Genomic DNA, 16553 nt, shown 5'->3' with positions numbered 1-16553 from the left:
CATACAGGACCCCAACGAGCCCATACCGACCTGAGCACAAAGAAGCAATGCCAGACCACAGCATGGTGTAAAAGGATTTCCAGGGACTTCCCTGGCGGTGCAGTGGTTAAGACTCCACGCTTCCCATGCAGGGGGCGTGGGTTTGATCGCTGGTCGGGGAACTAAGATCCCACAAGTTGTGCACAAGTCGTGCAGTGCAGCCAAAAAAAAAAAAGAGAGAGAGAGAGAGAAAGAAAAGGATTTCCAGAAACCCCCACCTGGGCCCCTCCTCACCTGCCTGAACAATGGGCTCAGTGCTACCTGCCTGGACATGGCCATATGTGTCCACCTCTCTGGGGCCAGTTCAGAAGCAGCCAGGACTCCACAGGCACCCTGAGCTGGGCTGGCACCAGTCACTCTGCTCTGGAATGAGAAGGGCACGCCAGGTGCAGGCCCTGCATTTCTGCACCACAGGCTACTGCACTGTGCCAGCTCAGTACCAGTGAGACCCTTGGGCTCTCTGAAAGCTCTACTGGTTTCCCTTTGTATACTGGTTATTTGCCTCTGAATGATACCCTCGCACACTAGCCTGCCAGGGTCTCACCTCCACCCCTTTCTCTGCACCGGCACATCCTGCCAAGCAAGACCTCCTGATTCCCCACCACCAGCGCCCACAGTCTGCTCTCTCCAATACCCAAGGGCCAGGAAAATGAAAGGAAAGCAAGATCAAACTAAAGAAAGGAAGGAAAAGCTCATCACAACAGTTGGGATGGTGGCTACCTCTGAGGGTGGGAGCGGCTTTTGGAGATTCTGGCAATATTCCATGTCTAGACCTGGATGGTAGTTACATGAGTATTCGTTTTACAAATATCTGCTGAACTAAGTATATATGACTTTATGGACTTTGCTACCTGTGTATACCTTTTCATAGCTTCTTCTTTTTTTTTTTTTAAAGAAAAATGACTGGGTGAAGCCCACTTAGAAAGGAAAGTCAGGGAGGTCTCTCTATAGACGAAACATTTAGGCTGAACCTTAACGTATGCGAAGGGCCCAGCCATGAAGAACAAGGAACAGCATCCCAGACAAAGGGAACACCATGTGCAAAGGCCCTGAGGCTGGAAAGGGTTTAGCAATTCAAGGAACTGAAAGGTGGCCGATTGGCAGATTTGAGGCTTCCAGCCCTTGCGGTAAAGAGACGGGCGGCCCCGGCCAGGCTGAGGGCTGCCCTGTGACAGACAGCCTGTTCCCTCCTCCATGCTTTCGGAGCTGACCTGTACCTGGCTGATCCTCAGGACTCCCCGGGCCAGGAGACATGGCAGCAAAACACACACCCCTCCCCTACTACCAGCACCAGCCTCCTGGGCTCTGGGCCAGGAACTGTAGACCCAAAAGCCCCTCCTGGAGCCAAAAAAGACTGCTTCCACCACAAACCCTGGCTGCCCCCCTCCCTCAGGACGTGTGTGTGAGTATGTGTGTGTGTCTGTCTCCCCCTCCAGACTGGGCACTTCTGGGACACTTGGGTCCTCCAGAGAAGGTACACACAGTAGGTGTCCAATGTGTGTTTGTTGACAAAGGAGCCGGTGGCAGTATCTGACCCAAGGGAAGATGTTATTCTGGTCCAGTGAGTATGTATGGAGTGCTTCCTGATACTGCATTTACTCAGCACTCTTCCTCAAGAAAGGGGCTGCAAAATCAAATCACTGGGGAGTCAGCTAGGAATGCAGACACAGGATGTGAGCCGGCCAGGACGTGGAAGCCCTTGTCGGGACCTGGCCCTCACACCCTGGCCAAGTCCCTGACTCTGCTGCCTGTCACCAGGTCGGCTGTGACGGGGTGCCATCTGCTGGTGAGACAGGAGAAAAGTGGCCAAAGCATGAGTGAGCCTGAGAGGAGGGAGGGAGGACAGGAGGGGAAGGGGGAAAGGAGGGGAAGGGGGAGAGTAGGGAACAACATATCCCTTCTCTCACTAGCCTTGGTTTCCTCACTTGGTTTTCTCACAGCGCCCAGCCTAGCCGCTCAGTTCCCTGAGGATGGATCAAGTCCATGTTCATATTCATTCCCTCTCTCTCCCTCTCTGTCACTCACTCACACACACACACACACACACACACACACACACACACACACACACACAGAAATCCAGAGGCCTGCCCAGATAACACCACCCCCCCTCACCCCATCCCACTCCTGCCACCCAGCCCTCCAGAACCCACCAGGAGAAGGAAGTTCCAGATTGTAAGTAGTAAGCCAGTGGTTCCCAAAATTTGAGGCAGGGAAGAATCATACAGGGTTCCCGTTAACATGCAGGTCACCATGCCCAGCCTCTGAGATTCCACTGTGAAAGCTCTAGAGTGGGGTCCACGATCTTCACGTAAGCAGAAGCAGCCCACAGGGGCTTCCCCCTTCTCCTTACCACCTGAGGCATATATTTTTTTAATATTTATTTTTATTTATTATCATTTTTATTTTTGGCTGCATTGGGTCTTCATTGCTGCACACAGGCTTTCTCTAGTTGCGGCGAGCAGGGGCTACTCTTCGTTGCGGTGCGCGGGCTTCTCACTGCGGTGGCTTCTCTTGTTGTGGAGCACGGGCTCTAGGCACGCGGGCCCACCTGAGGCATGTTAAATGCCCAGTATGGCAGCCTGACACACAGCAGGCCCCAGATAAATGCTAGCTCCTTTCCTTCCCAGCTCACCTTGTTTCTTCCTTCTTCCCATCTTTGCCAGTGCCTGGATCTCAGCCAGCCAAGCCCTCCCTTCCCACACTCTCCCAAGCCTTTCCAAATCCTGCTCTTCTGAAGTAATGATCAATTTTTTTAAGTCACCCCCCCAAACCTGGGAGCCTCCCCCTGAAAAGGAGTGGGTGCAGAGTAGCCTAGCCTGATGGTCCACTGGCTGGATGTGCTGCCATCTGATGCCAGGGAGGGAAGGGTAAGGTCAGAAGCCCCTCAGGGGTGCAAGGACCCAGGGAAGTCCAGGTGGGCATGAGGCCCTTAAAAAGAGGAAAAACTAACTTGGGGAGACAAGAGGGGGATAGAGAGGAGTGCCTGGTTCAGGGGAGGCAAGTCCGAGGACAGTGCAGAGTTCCCAACTCTTTGCAAGCTCATTCGAAAAGTCTAGAAGATGATGCTGAGGAGGGGTGAGGGGCTGGAAGAAAGTGGCTTCAACTCAAACCTAGGGGCAGACCAGGGGCCAGATGGAAAGAAGCCCACTTCTTGGGGGTCAAGAGGCCTGGAGTGAGGCAACAAGGGCTGTGAACCAAAGCTCAGGTTACAGGAGGAGCAAGCCTGGCTCTGGAGTGCACCCGTGAGTGGCCGGGGCAGCACGAGTGATGCTTCCCAGGGTTACCTACCTGAGTAAGGTGAGAGCCTGTAACTGAGCTCTCCCCAGCCCAGCCTCTGCAGGGATCTCCCACTCTGCAGCATTGGAACAGACATCCCACCAGGCCTGCGCCCCCAGCCTGTGCACAGGGAGGCAAGCTGGGAAACTCAGAAGGGGAGAAGCCAGGGAAGCTCATTCCACACCCAGGGGCAGGGGCTTAGAGCAGAAGCTACTCCCTTAACTCCTGTACCTCTTGTCTGCTGTTGGGAAGTGGGTTTTACTTTCACTTTCTAGAGTGGCAGGTGGTCCTTTCCCTAAAATCTATTCTTCTCTGCTTGTGAGAGTAATATGTTCATCATAGAACATTCAGAAAATGAAGAATGGTATTTTCTAACATCCATTTGTATCTTATTTCTTTCCAATTTTTATCTATGTATATACACATGTTTAACATAATTGGCATCTTACTGTGTATACAGTTTGGGATCCTTGTTCTTTTCCAATTCACATTACACATGAGAATTTGCCAGTCCTCATGGAAGCACGTAATGAAATTTTACACACCATGGTTAATAGCTACGTAAACTGCATTATATATTAGCTGTAACAAAAGTTCTTCAAGCAATTTTCTAGTACTGGCTTTTTAGTTGATTCAGATTGTTTGCTCTTTTACATGAGAACCATATTGGGTTACTTCACCTATCTTTCAAGACCCACATCAATTCCCACCTCCTCCGGAAAGCCTCCTTCAACACCCAGCAATATCTCCCACCTCTGAATTACCACCACCTGTAGTCCATCTCACACGGCTCAGCACGGAGCCCGTGCATCAGTCACTGCTGTCCTAGTGGCGGGCCAGTCTCAGGTCCAGAACTCCACTGCACGTATCCCTGGGAGCTCCCCAGCACTGTGCACACAGCAGGTGCTCAATACGTGCTGACTGCTGACCCCTCAGATTGCATAAGCCTGATAAGCTCCACCTGCCAAAGGGTCAGGATTGCAGGCGCCCACAGTGGCCTGCTCTGACATTCTGCTTCTTCTTCGGGCACTGAAGAAGTAAAAAGGAAAAAAAAAAAAAAAAAAAAAAGAAGTAAAAAGGCCCCCTCATTCAGCCCTGAGTTTAAAGACCCAGCCACCTACAAGTGAAAGTCTCGAGCTTCAGCGAAGACCATCGAGGCTCAAGCATTGAACTCCTCTCCCAAGTTGACCGGCGATCAGCAACCATCTGCCCCCCACCCCAGAACAGAGAGGGCCCAGGCGCTGGTGCCAGCCAGTTAGGGTTCCAATTCCAGGCACTGCAGTGGCCAGGCAGGGCTGCCAGAGGCCTGGCTTGAGTTTTTCAGTGGGCATGACCCGGGCAGAGAGAGAAGCTGGCTACAGAGTGCCCTACCCTAGACGCCCTGCACAATTCACTCCAGGCAGGGCATCCACTCTGTTCACAGAAATCCCCACCTGGCCTGCAGAGGCAACTGAATTTGCAATCTCTGGTCCTCAGACATGGAAGTCTAAACTCAACACAGCCTTGCAGGCTCTCCGCCTGCCAGTGGCATCCCTCATCTCCCCCATCCCCAGCGGCAACTCTGCAGCGGCCTTGCCCCCCACTCAGGCGCAGCCCTCCCGGTGCCTGGGACACCCGCCTCCTCACTGCTGCCTCCTGAAATCCTCCCTCAAACAGCACGTCCCCAGGAGGTCAGAATTCCACTCTCCCAGCTCTGCTGCCCCTCCACCCTGCCACCTTCACACATCTGGATGAGAATGAGCCGCATATGTGTCCCTCTCCCCTGCACCATTTTAAGGTAGGGGTAGGTTATTCACCACTGAGATCCGTCGATTTGCACTGAACTCCCCATCCCAAGGCAAGTGGGGACACCCAGCCAGGTGACTGGCTGACACCTGGAGGAGGTGCGTTGGTGGTAGGGGAGGGGAGGGACTTAGGCCCCACCTCCAGCCCTTGGAGATGAGAAAAATTAAAAATAATAGCTGCCATTTATTGAGCTGCTCATGCCAAGCACTTTAAGACATTACAATTGCTCCCTTGATGAGGCAGGCACAATTACCATCCCATTTTATAGATGAAGAAATCAAGGCTTCAAGAGGTAAAGCAATCTGCGAAGGAAGCAGGCTAGTAGGTGGCATTGTGGGGATTCAAATCCAGGCCGTATCAGTGGTGGAGAGTAAGTGCAACCCTATGAGTGACCAGCACAGGATTCCAGAATTCCTTTCCTGAGGGCCCACAGCCCTCAGTGCACCAGCCGAAGGCTCCCCCCGGCACCACCCCCTGCCAGACTTCCCTCCAAAACCAACAGCGATCTTCAAGTCTGTTTGCTGACAGAGGAGATGCTTCTCTCACTATCGCCCAGTTCAGTAAACACCGCTACGTGCTTTACAAAGTGCCAGACACTGCTCTGGCTCTTGGCAGATGGGGGACAAAAGACCACAGGATCCCTCCCTTCCAGGGACACTGAATGAGTCCCACAGAGGAGGAAGGGAGCAAGGGGTGGATGGGGCAGGGCCAAGGGCTTCCTGGAAGAGGTGGTGACCAAGTACATCTTGAAGGCTGAGTGTCCCTCCACTTTCTGGGCCGCCACCCCCTGCCCCAGGACCCTCAGACACACCTGACCAATGGTTGCTCACAGAAACGCTCCACCGTTCCAGTCTCTGGGCCATTACCAGGCAGTAACCTCCATGCAAAGGCTCCTTCATGAAACAGACAGACACAGACACACACAGGCACACACATCCCTAACCTGCCGGTGAAATTCCTCTGTGTGCCAAAGACCCAACCCAAATCCCACCCCGTCAATCATCCCGCAGGCAGGCCTGCGTTCACCTCCTCTGTGTTCCTGCAACACACCTGTGGCTCTAAGATGGCACTTACATTCCAGCGGGACACACACATACACACACACACGATCCCCCGCTAACTCTTGCACGTGGTGGATAGTCAACAAATATCTGCTGAATTCAATTAAATGGGATCGTTTGCTTAAGTGCTTACAGCCTTAGGGTAGCTGCATGGGCTAAAACGCAATAACCAATTCAACAATATATGACACAATTCAATTAAAACAGTGGAATGAAAAGGGGCCGCCTGACTGTGTGACCTGAAAAAAGCCCACTCTGCCTTCGACCCTCCATCTCCTCATCTGAAATCTGAGGCTAGTCATGCCTGGTGGGTATCATCCATCACAGGGAAGTTGTGAAGATTCAATAAGGCAACACTTGGGAGGCACCTGCACAGGGCCTGGTACATGGGGCTACCCAGCAGTGCCACCTACTGCCACCTGGTCCAAGGGCACATACACACTTTGAGTCATCAGCAGTCTGAGGGCAGGCAGACACGCTCCCGGCAGATGGAAGCCCTACTCAGTGCTTTTCAAACCTCTGTGAACTATGACCCATAGTAAGAAATACATCTTACGCTGGGACCCTGTATACACAAACTAAACACAACTGCAATAAAAAGTCCATGGAGGGACTTCCATGGTGGCGTACTGGTTAACAATCCACCTGCCAATGCAGGGGACACGGGTTCGATCCCTGGTCCGGGAAGATCCCACATGCCGCAGAGCAACTAAATCCATGCAGCACAACTACTGAGCCTGAGCTCTAGAGCCTGCGCGCCACAACTACTGAGCCCGCATGCTGCAAATACTGAAGTCCGCGCTCCTAGAGCCCATGCTCTGCAACAAGAGAAGCCACCGCAATAAGAAGCCTGCGCACCACAACGAAGTGTAGCCCCCGCTCGCCGCAACTAGAGAAAGCCTGTGTGCAGCAACGAAGACCCAATACTGCCAAAAATAAATTAAAAAAAAAACAAAAGTCCATGGAACACAGCTCCTCATGGCGAGGGGTGCATGCTGATACTGTGTCTTTCACCTTCCCTTTCTATCTCATTTCCAAACTGATTCAATAAACCACGTACAGGGTGCCCTACACCTGGAAAAGCCGTGCCCTCACTCACCCAGGGTGTCGGAGCCGCTCTCCACTGTCTCGTTGACCTTCCTCGCAACTCTGGCCACGGCCTCACCCATCTTCCTCAGCATGCAGACTCAGGTGTCCTGCTGCCAGCCACCAGGCTGGTCTGCTGCTCATAAAGGGACCTGCACTTGGGGAAGACACAGGGCCATGAAGCGCCTGCCCACCACCAGCCAGGGACCCACCCCTGACCCACCCTCCCCCGGGGAATCAGGCTGCAGGAAGCACGCAGGGAGGGGTCCAGGCCACTCACCTCCTCCTGAGGGGCCCAGAGCCCAGGCCACATCCGGCTCAGCCTTCAGAGTGACTGATCTGCCCGTCAGCCAGGCCCTACCAGTTTCCTGGGAGGACTGACACATATGACCTTGCCAGGGCTTGAACCAGTGGCCAGGATGATGTGAGGATTTAGGTGCGTGCTGGCCTGTGACTCACTTAACAGGCAGAGCAGTGGGGAGAAGGTGGGGTACAGCCAAGTGCAAGGAGAGACACCTGTCCCTCCATCCCACAGGCTCGGAGCCCAGTCCACAGGACAACCGCTCCAGCTCCCAGGCCTCCTCAGCCACCTCTGCCAGGTTCCTCCCGCAGGCGGGAAGCGGGGACACAAAGGCAAATGAAACACAGCCCTGCCTGGCCAGAGCTCACTGTCTGGCTGGTGGGTGGTTTCTAAGAATTCCCTTTCCATGCAGCAATATGGAGGGAAAGTTACAGTTTTAGCCACAGATCTGATTGTTAGCCTGCTGCTGAGTTCACTGGCAAGACCCCAAGGAAAAAGGAAGGGGGGCAGGATCACTGGGGAGAAAAGGCTTAAAGAAGGGTGAGGACACAATCAAAACGATCAGGTGTAGAAGACATAAGGGACTCGGGAAATGTCTCCAACTCCTTTTTATTAGAGAAGGAAACTGAGGCAGAGAGAGGGACTCAATGACCTGGCCAAGGTCAAAGTAAGTAAATGGCACTAACCTGGCCCAACTCTACATCCAGTGCTCCCTTCCTTACAAAAGTCACCCACATCACCAGCGGCAGCACCCCATGCAGATAACTAATTTGAGGCCAACATCAGTGCCCTTTTTTGCTCCTGGATCCCAATCCCAGATCCACAGACAGCTCAAGGAGCTCTAATGAACACATCTGAGGGTCAAAGGCAGAAGAATGTGAAGGGCAGAGAGAAGGGGGTGAGGGTACAAACAGATACCAAGAAAAAGTCCACATGTGCTCAACTGGACAGGGAGGCCCAGTCAAGCCCACTCAGCTGCTCAGGGAGAGTTAGTGATGAGTTCAGTATGTGCCTGCATCTCGCCAAGGAAGAAGACAGGCCTAATGCCCAACTCTGACATTTATTAGTTGAGAAGCCTTGGGAAAGATTCCTAACTACTCTGAGCCCCAGTTTCTTCATCTGAGTAGGAGATCTAGTAATACCTGCTGCAGTGGGTTCATATGAGGGTTGAACAAAAATTACATATCTTTCTAGACCAGGGCTCAGGACACATAAGTTACTTAATAAATGCTAGCTGAAATGATCAAACAGTACACGTGCAGATATGATGCCAGCATTTAATCCCAGTTACATACCCATATGACTCAAACAAACAAGTCAGTGGAACTCATCTTTAAGGAATGAGTAGAACTTCCTTCTCTCCACCTCCAGGAAGTCTTCCCAGATTGCCCCAGCCCTCAGTGTTCTCTCCTCCTTAAGTTTCAGTAGCACGCAATGCCTTAGCTCAAGCCACTTAGGTTATTTATGAGCTTTTAAAAATATACATACTTATCCCCACCAGCTGTCCTGCAGACAGCTTAAGGCAGGGAGCAGATATATACTATGCTTTTCCCCTGCACTTTATACCACATACTGAAATAGATGTTCAGTTAGTTTCCCCCAATGGTGATGATGATCAACAGCCATCATTTGGGTTTCAAATCTAAATACAAGTCAACTGACTCTTACAACAAAGATACCATCTAAATGAGACGGGTCATAAGTCCTAACAATGCCAGGTGGATAACTTGCAGAAGGTGGTCCAGGGTAGAACAGCAGGGAAGAGTGAGGACTATGGAAAACTGGACCCAACACCTTTATCATGCTACCTTGAAGACCAACCCCCTAAGCCTGAGTCACAGCAATGTTGCTGGAATCTTGGTGACTCAGTCTAATGCCTTTATGAATAAGAACACTGAGGACCCGAGAAGGAAGGTAAATCAGCCAAACAGAAACGAAAAACCTAGGTCTCCTAACTCCCAGCCCAGGATTCTTCGTACATACCATGCTCCCTCCTTTTCCTATCTCCAGTATTCATCATCAGTAACCACAAACATGTATTGAGCATCTACTAGGAACAGGGCATAAGACTGAAGAGGAAGGAAGGAAATATAGGAAATAGCTCTGACTTATGAGCTTCTGATGAGGAAGACCTTTCTAAGGAACATCACTGAGGCAATCCTGGCCTCACACAGAGACGAAAGGGAAGGTAAATCTCCAAGCTACCCAGGGTCTGTGCTAACCCTGGTGAGACTGCGTAGGCTACTTTCAATCAGGCACTATGCCGGCAATTCTACTAGCTGCCACCAGGTGGGAGCAGTGGTGCCTTAAGCTAAAGAGCCTATTGAAGAAAACTAGTCAAATTAAAAACCTTACCCCTGGTGGTAAGCTCAGACACCCTATAGTGTGGGTAAGAGATTGGACATTGAAGCAGGAACAGCCTGTAAAGTCTAGGTGTCAGAGTAAGTCACTTGAAGGACAGGACCCTGACATTCCAGAGGATGCTCTGGATACAGCACAGATGTGCCCTAGGCCCCCAAGAGGTTCCAGCTACCTAAAATCACCAACCCCACTAACTGGCTAGGAAACCACCCTCCCTTCACCTAAAACTACCCATTCCCCAAGGGAGAATTTCTTATAAATTCCAGCTGACAGTCCCTCTCCCAGGTCAGGTGACCAAGGCCTGTCACTTTTTGGCATGGGCAGGGCTAAAATGGGATGGTGGCAGGGCCATATGTTGTATAAGGCCCAAGACGGGGTAGGAGGGCCCCAGAACTGAGGGGAGAACAAACTTGAGATGACGAGAGTCTGGAGTGGGTCCCCAAAAGAGGTCCTACAAGGTTGTCCAACTTTCCTGACTGCTCCTTCGAGCCCCAACCCAACACTGGACCTCTCTGACCAAAAAGTAGCAAGAATTTATTGAGCATGTAACAGGAGCCCTCAGAGACAGGGGGCGGGGGAGAAATAAGGCAAGCTGCTCTTCCTTTCTTTGGTTTTAAACTGTTTTTAAAAAAAATAGAGAATTGTCTGAGTCACATATGAGTGATGGAGAGAACTATGGACCCACTCCTCACTGAGTGAGAAGCCTCCTAGGCAGGGCCACCCTAGGACATGAGGGGCCCCTATCTATGCAAACAATTTGAGTCAATCAAAATCAGCATGTCAGCACCATTCTGGCTGCCCAGTCTCATGCAATTCCATGAAAGAAAGACCTTGCCAGCCAGTGGGAGCAATCAGCACGCAAGGCAGCCCTCCTGGAACCAGACCACAACCACAGGGCCCCAAAACAACCCAACCCTACAGGCAGGCTCCTTGAGGCATCTGGTCAACCCCACAGGCAGGGGTAGTAGTAGCAGAAAATCAGAGAGTGTCCCAAAGGGGGGAAACAGGAACCACCAGCCCATATGGGTCTGTTCTGGGTTTGGGGTCCCAGTCATCAGAGGTCAGCCTTAGAAAACTGCTCCAAAGTGCTCCAAATCCTGGAGACCCTTCAACACAGGGTCCAAACTCATACTCACACTGCTGCTTCCTCAGCAACACATCCCTCTCCACATCCCTCCCCAACTCCTCTTTCTTCAGAGTGTGCATCATAGCCCTAGGAAATGTTTAAATCCAACAAACGTGTGCTGGGCCCTTCTATAAGGCCCTCACTGGAAGAGTAAAGGTACAGAGACAGGGCTCGGGCCAGAATAAGCTTCCCATCAGGTAAGAGAGACTCAGTGACAAAAGGCAGAATGAGGGCTTCCCTGGTGGCGCAGTGGTTGAGAGTCCACCTGCCAATGCAGGGGACACAGTGTCCCCCAAAAAAAAAAAAAAAAAAAAGTCAGAATGAGCCAGATGCTGGAGGCCACAAGGCCAGGCCCAAGGACCATGTGTGCCTTCTGCCATGAAGGAACATGGCATGCCTGAGAAGAGGGAACAGAGGCAGGGGCTGAGCAGAAGTACCCAAATGATGAGAGAAAGAGGGAGACAGGAAGCCAGTCTGTCCCCAGATTACTCGGGGAGGGGGTGGAAGCCACCCTATAAGTCTGTCCTCTGCTTCTCTTCGGGGAACTATGAAAGGTTTTTTGAGGAAAGCAGCCTAATCCAGCCAGAGTTTTGGAAAATTATCACTGTTGTGAGCAGTCCCATTGTCAGATGGAAACACCACCCTCCTCACTGGGTTGTTTTGAGAAGTAAATGACATATAACTTTTGAGAAATCTTCGCAAGCTGTCGCACACCAAGACATTACTGATATGTGATTAAACCGCTACAGATGGTAAGTTAGGATATAATAAATGGAATGTCAGAAAAGAAGTTGTCCTGCTTCGTGAGAGCTGGCAATAGAGTCCTCCTGTATCTATAACCTGGTTTCACCTGGATACAGGTTTGGGGGGATGATTTTTGCTTAAACACTGACCCTAACCCTCTGCCAGGGCTCCAGCTCTCATCAGTGAGAACTCTACCTTATCTGAAGCCCCGAGATCTGTGCAAAGGAGCTGCTGTGACACCCCGTCCGCACCAGCTGCTCCTATATTTAGTTACTGGTGTGGGCACTTGGGAACTTTAGAGCCTGGCAGCCGCTCCGAAGGGCAACTCGAGCCTCTTGCTCCATGTGTGCGAACTCCCCCCACTCCCACCCCCACTGGCTGCAGCGGGTCCTCTGGACCGCCCAAGCTAAGGAGCCACTGGGGAAGTGCGAAGCAGTCGGCCGGATCGGACCCAAGTAGCCCCGAAGGCCCACTCGAGCCCAGACAGAGTTGACCCACTTTTCCACCCAAGGGAACGAAGCCCGCTGGGGCGAGAGCGGGACGGACTGGCGCCTTGTTTTTGAGCCATGAGGTTCCCAGAGCCGCGTGCATGCTTCTGTATGGGCATCTAAGCATCCTCGGGCTGCGCCTCCCAGGACTGAGCGCGATGGCCAGGCCAGGGTCCCCACGCCTCGCGCTAGGGGACCGCCTCACCGTCTTCCCCACCCCCCGGCGCCCGCAGCCAATGGCTCCTCGTCGCCGGCCCTCCGCTCGCCAGGCAGGCGGGGACTGGGGAGAATAAAGCAGGCAATGAGAGGAGAACGCCGGTGAACGCTGAGGGCCGGGGACTCCCGCGCTACCCGGAGGCCGAGAGGAACACTCTGGGACAGGCGTCTGCAGCTCCCCAGAGGGGAAGCAAACCCCGAAAAGTGTGGCTTCAGGGACGAAATTTACAACAGGCTCTCCCAGCAGTGGCGCCTCCCGCGGGGAACGGAGGCCCCCTCGGGACGGCTTCCCCAGGCTCCCTATTCCCTGGTACCTCGGCGCCCGCTCCCCCGAGCCAGCCGGGGTCCAGCCGCAGTCTGCAAGCCAGAGCCGGCGCGGCGCCGGGCCCCTTGGCACTACAGAAGCCGCAGCTGGTGCACCGCTGCTCCTTCCACGGGGTGACTTGGGGGAGGGGAGGGGAGGGTACACTACAGAAACGGGGACATTTCTCTCCCTCGCTCCCCCAGCCCCTCCAGCGCTTAGCCTCAGACTACGTTTACTTTGCGGGGCACGAAGGTGGGGCCCCGTTCCGGGCCGCTCTCTGCTCCACTTACGGCGACAATGCCTCCTAGCGCCCTGCGCAGCGCAGTCACGCTCCCTCGGCCGCCGGCGGCGCCCCATGCAGCAGCGGCGAGCTGGAACTGGCCGGGAGGGGGCAGAGGGGCTGCGGTCTCTGAGCGCACGGTCGCCCGGCCAATCGCCGCGCCAGGAGTCGCCCCGGGGCGGGAGTAGGCAGCTGCGCGCAACCAATTAGAGCGCGAGTCCTCACGCGGCGCCCCCGGAAAAGCGGCCTGTGAGCTCTCGTCCGCAGGGTGGATCCGCTTTGTGTTCGGCTTCTGGAGGAAAAACGCTTTGGACAGCGAGAGTGTAGACCGGGACGTGCAACAGAACCCAGGATTAATAGGACTGAGTCTCCAGATTTGTTTTTCTCGAGGGAGAAGAGTTGAATTAGCTAGATCAGGGGTACATTGAGAAAGGTGAAGATGGGACTAGGAAGCTTTTCCCGTGGTGCCTTCAAGGCGCCCATTCAGGTTTTTAGAGGCAATAATTCTGGCTACGCTAAGTTACTTAACCTCTCTAAATCCCAGTGTTCTTCTCTATCAAATGAGAATTAAAATGTATAAAAACCGGGCGTCCCTGGTGGCGCAGTGGTTGAGAGTCCGCCTGCCGATGCAGGGGACACGGGTTCGTGCCCCGGTCGGGGAAGATCCCACATGCCGCGGAGCGGCTGGGCCCGTGAGCCATGGCCGCTGAGCCTAAAAAAAAAAAAAAAAAAAAAAGTATAAAAACCTAGTTCACAGGGTCATTGTGAGGATTAATACCTGAAAAGTTTAGTGCAGTGCCCGGTATGATGGCTCAGGGAAGGGTAACTGCTTCACAGGCCTACATTTACAGAGGATTCCCCACAGACTCTTTACTAGGCACTGTGGGGAGGACCAAAGAGATGAGGCCCCTAACTCAACCAGCGATGGTGGTCAATGAGTCAAATGCTCTAATAAACAGAAGCATGTGTTAAATATGTGGGAGTCCTGAAGAAAGAACATTTAATTCTGCCCCTGGGGATTGGGGTAGTTAGATAAGGAACACACATTCACTTGGGTCTTGATGGATATTATGGGTTAAATTGTGTCTCCCCACCAAAAAAGATATGTTGAAGTCTTAACCCCCAGTACCTCAGAATGTGGCCTTATTTGGAAATATGGTCATTGCAGATATAATTAGTGAAGATGAGGTCATACTGGCATAGGCTGTGATTGGTGTTCTTATAAGAAGAGAAGAGACACATCGACACAAAGGGAGAAGGCCATGTGAAAATGTAGGCGGGGTAGAATGATGTGTCTACAAGCCAAGGAATCCCAAGGATTGTGGGCAAGGATCAGAAATTAAGAAGAGGCAAGGAACGGATTCTCCCTCAGAGCCTCCGAAAAGGAACCAATTCCGCTGACACCTTGATTTCAGACTTCCAGTCTCCAGAGTTGTGAGAATAAGTTTCTCTTGTTTTCAGCTACCTAGTTTGTGGCAATTTCTTACAACAGCCCTGGGAAACTGCTACAATAGGTGAGTCGGAATAAAGGGAAGGGGATGAGAAACACCTCCAAGAAAGTCTTTCAAAACTGAACGCCTGGGCTGCGCCGGCCTGGGCTGGCCTGGCTGAGGGGAGGTGGCGGGAGGGCGCTATGGTGGAGGCTGGGCCACAGGCACCACCACCCCTGGGCACCCCAAGCCGGTACGAGAAGAGTTTGGAACTTCTCACTGCCAAGTTCGTGTCACTTCTGCAGGAGGCGAAGGACGGCGTGCTTGACCTCGAGCTGGCAGCTGACACCCTAGCTGTTCGCCGCAAGTGGCGGATTTATGACATTACCAATGTGCTGGAAGGTATCAGGCTGATGGAGAAAAAATCCAAGCACAGCATCCAGTAGAAGTGCGTGGGGCCTGGCTGCAATACCCGAGAGACTGCGGACAAGTTGATTGAGCTCAAGGCAGAGATGGAGGAGCTGCAGCAGCGAGAGCAAGAACTAGACCAGCACAAGGTGTGGGTGCAGCAGAGCATCCGGAACATCACAGAGGATGTGCAGAACAGCTGCTTGGCCTATGTGACTCATGAGGACATCTGCAGATGCTTTGCTGGAGATGCCATCCAGGCCCCGTCGGGCACCAGCCTGGAGGTGCCCATCCCAGAGGGCCTCAATGGGCAGAAGAAGTACCATATTCACCTGAAGAATGTAAGTGGCCCCATCGAGGTGCTGCTGTTGAACTAGGAGGCATGGAGCTCACCACTTGTGGCGGTGCCTAAGCCACCACCCAAAGATCTGCTCCAGATCCCACCTGCTGTCTCTCCCCCTCCGCCTCTGCCCAAGCCTGCTCTGGCCCAGCCCCAGGATGCCTCATGCCCAAGCAGTCCCCAGGTGACCACCCCGAACCCTGTTCCCGGCAGCACTGAAGCCCAGGGGGTGGCCAGTCCAGCAGCTGAGATCACAGTGAGTGGTGGCCCTGGAACCGATAGCAAGGACAGTGGTGAGCTCAGCTCCCTCCCGCTGGGCCTGACGGCACTGTACACCCGGCTGCTGCAGTCCTCTGCCCTGTTGGACAGCAGTAGCAGCAATAGCAGTTCATCCGGACCCAACCCTTCCGCCTCCTTTGAGCCCATCAAGGCAGACCCCACAGGTGTTCTGGAGCCCCCCAAAGAGCTGTCAGAAATCTTTGATCCCACTCGAGAGTGCATGAGCTCAGAGCTCCTGGAGGAGCTGATGTCCTCAGAAGTGTTTGCACCCCTCCTCCACCTTTCTCCATCCCATGGAGACCACGATTACATCTACAACCTGGATGAGAGTGAAGGTATCTGTGACCTCTTTGATGTGCCTGTCCCCAACCTCTGACTGACAGGGGCATGCCCTTTGTGGCTGGGACACAGACTGTCTAACCTGGGGGCTGCCTAGGGACCTCACCCCACCCCACCCCTACACAGCTTGAGAGCCGCAGATTCCTGGCTTCGCCAGCCTTCCCTCACTGCACAGTTCTTGCCACAAGTCCCACTCCTGCACCAACACCTGTTCTGTGCTGGGAGAGCAGGGGAAAGGGGCTTAGCCCGCTCCACTGTGGAACCAAAGTGTTTGCCACTCCTTTTTTGGGGACTTCCCCTATCTGGTAGCCTCCCCCCGCCCTCCCAGAGTTCAGTTTCAGCTGCCACCCAGTGGCACAGATCCAAGGACCCTCCATCACCCTCCTAGGGCATCTCGTCCAGCCCCATCGCCCTGTACCTGCCAGCCCCTGCCCCTCCAGGAGGAAGCATGGGGTGGGGCTGGGCACTTGCCAGCACCTAGCCTAGCCTTCACTTCTCTCCATGTGGATCACACCGCTCCTTTGTACCGCTCATGTGCCCCTTTCTGCTGGACCCTTGGCCCTGAGAACCTGCTGGGGGTGGGGGGAGGAGCAGGTTGCTAACAGGAGGAATGGAGATCTCTAGCTAGGAATCTGGGTGGGAGAGTCTTAGGAATCTGGGTGGGAGAGTCCCTGAGGATTGGCCCAG

At 53.4% G+C, this 16553-nt stretch overlaps 1 protein-coding gene and 1 pseudogene across 1 annotated transcript in view; one reads left to right on the top strand and one right to left on the bottom strand.

The window, feature by feature from the left end:
- The window catches only part of LRRC20 (leucine rich repeat containing 20), a 64945-nt gene extending 51784 nt beyond the window's left edge, over window positions 1-13161 (bottom strand). The window contains exons 1-2 of the mRNA XM_024765484.1: window positions 13081-13161; window positions 7264-7402 (exon numbers count right to left, since the gene is read on the bottom strand). Of these exons, the coding sequence (XP_024621252.1) occupies window positions 7264-7345 (82 nt within the window). The 5' untranslated portion in view covers window positions 7346-7402; window positions 13081-13161. The remainder of the gene's footprint in view (window positions 1-7263; window positions 7403-13080) is intronic.
- A 1542-nt stretch (window positions 13162-14703) lies between these two features.
- On the top strand, window positions 14704-15903 carry LOC112413567 (transcription factor E2F4 pseudogene; annotated as a pseudogene).
- Window positions 15904-16553: the final 650 nt, after the last annotated feature.

Source organism: Neophocaena asiaeorientalis, unplaced genomic scaffold, assembly GCF_003031525.2.
Source record: "Neophocaena asiaeorientalis asiaeorientalis breed wild unplaced genomic scaffold, Neophocaena_asiaeorientalis_V1.1 scaffold31, whole genome shotgun sequence".
Taxonomy (NCBI): Eukaryota; Metazoa; Chordata; class Mammalia; order Artiodactyla; family Phocoenidae; genus Neophocaena; species Neophocaena asiaeorientalis.
This window is presented reverse-complemented; position numbering and strand designations above follow the sequence as displayed.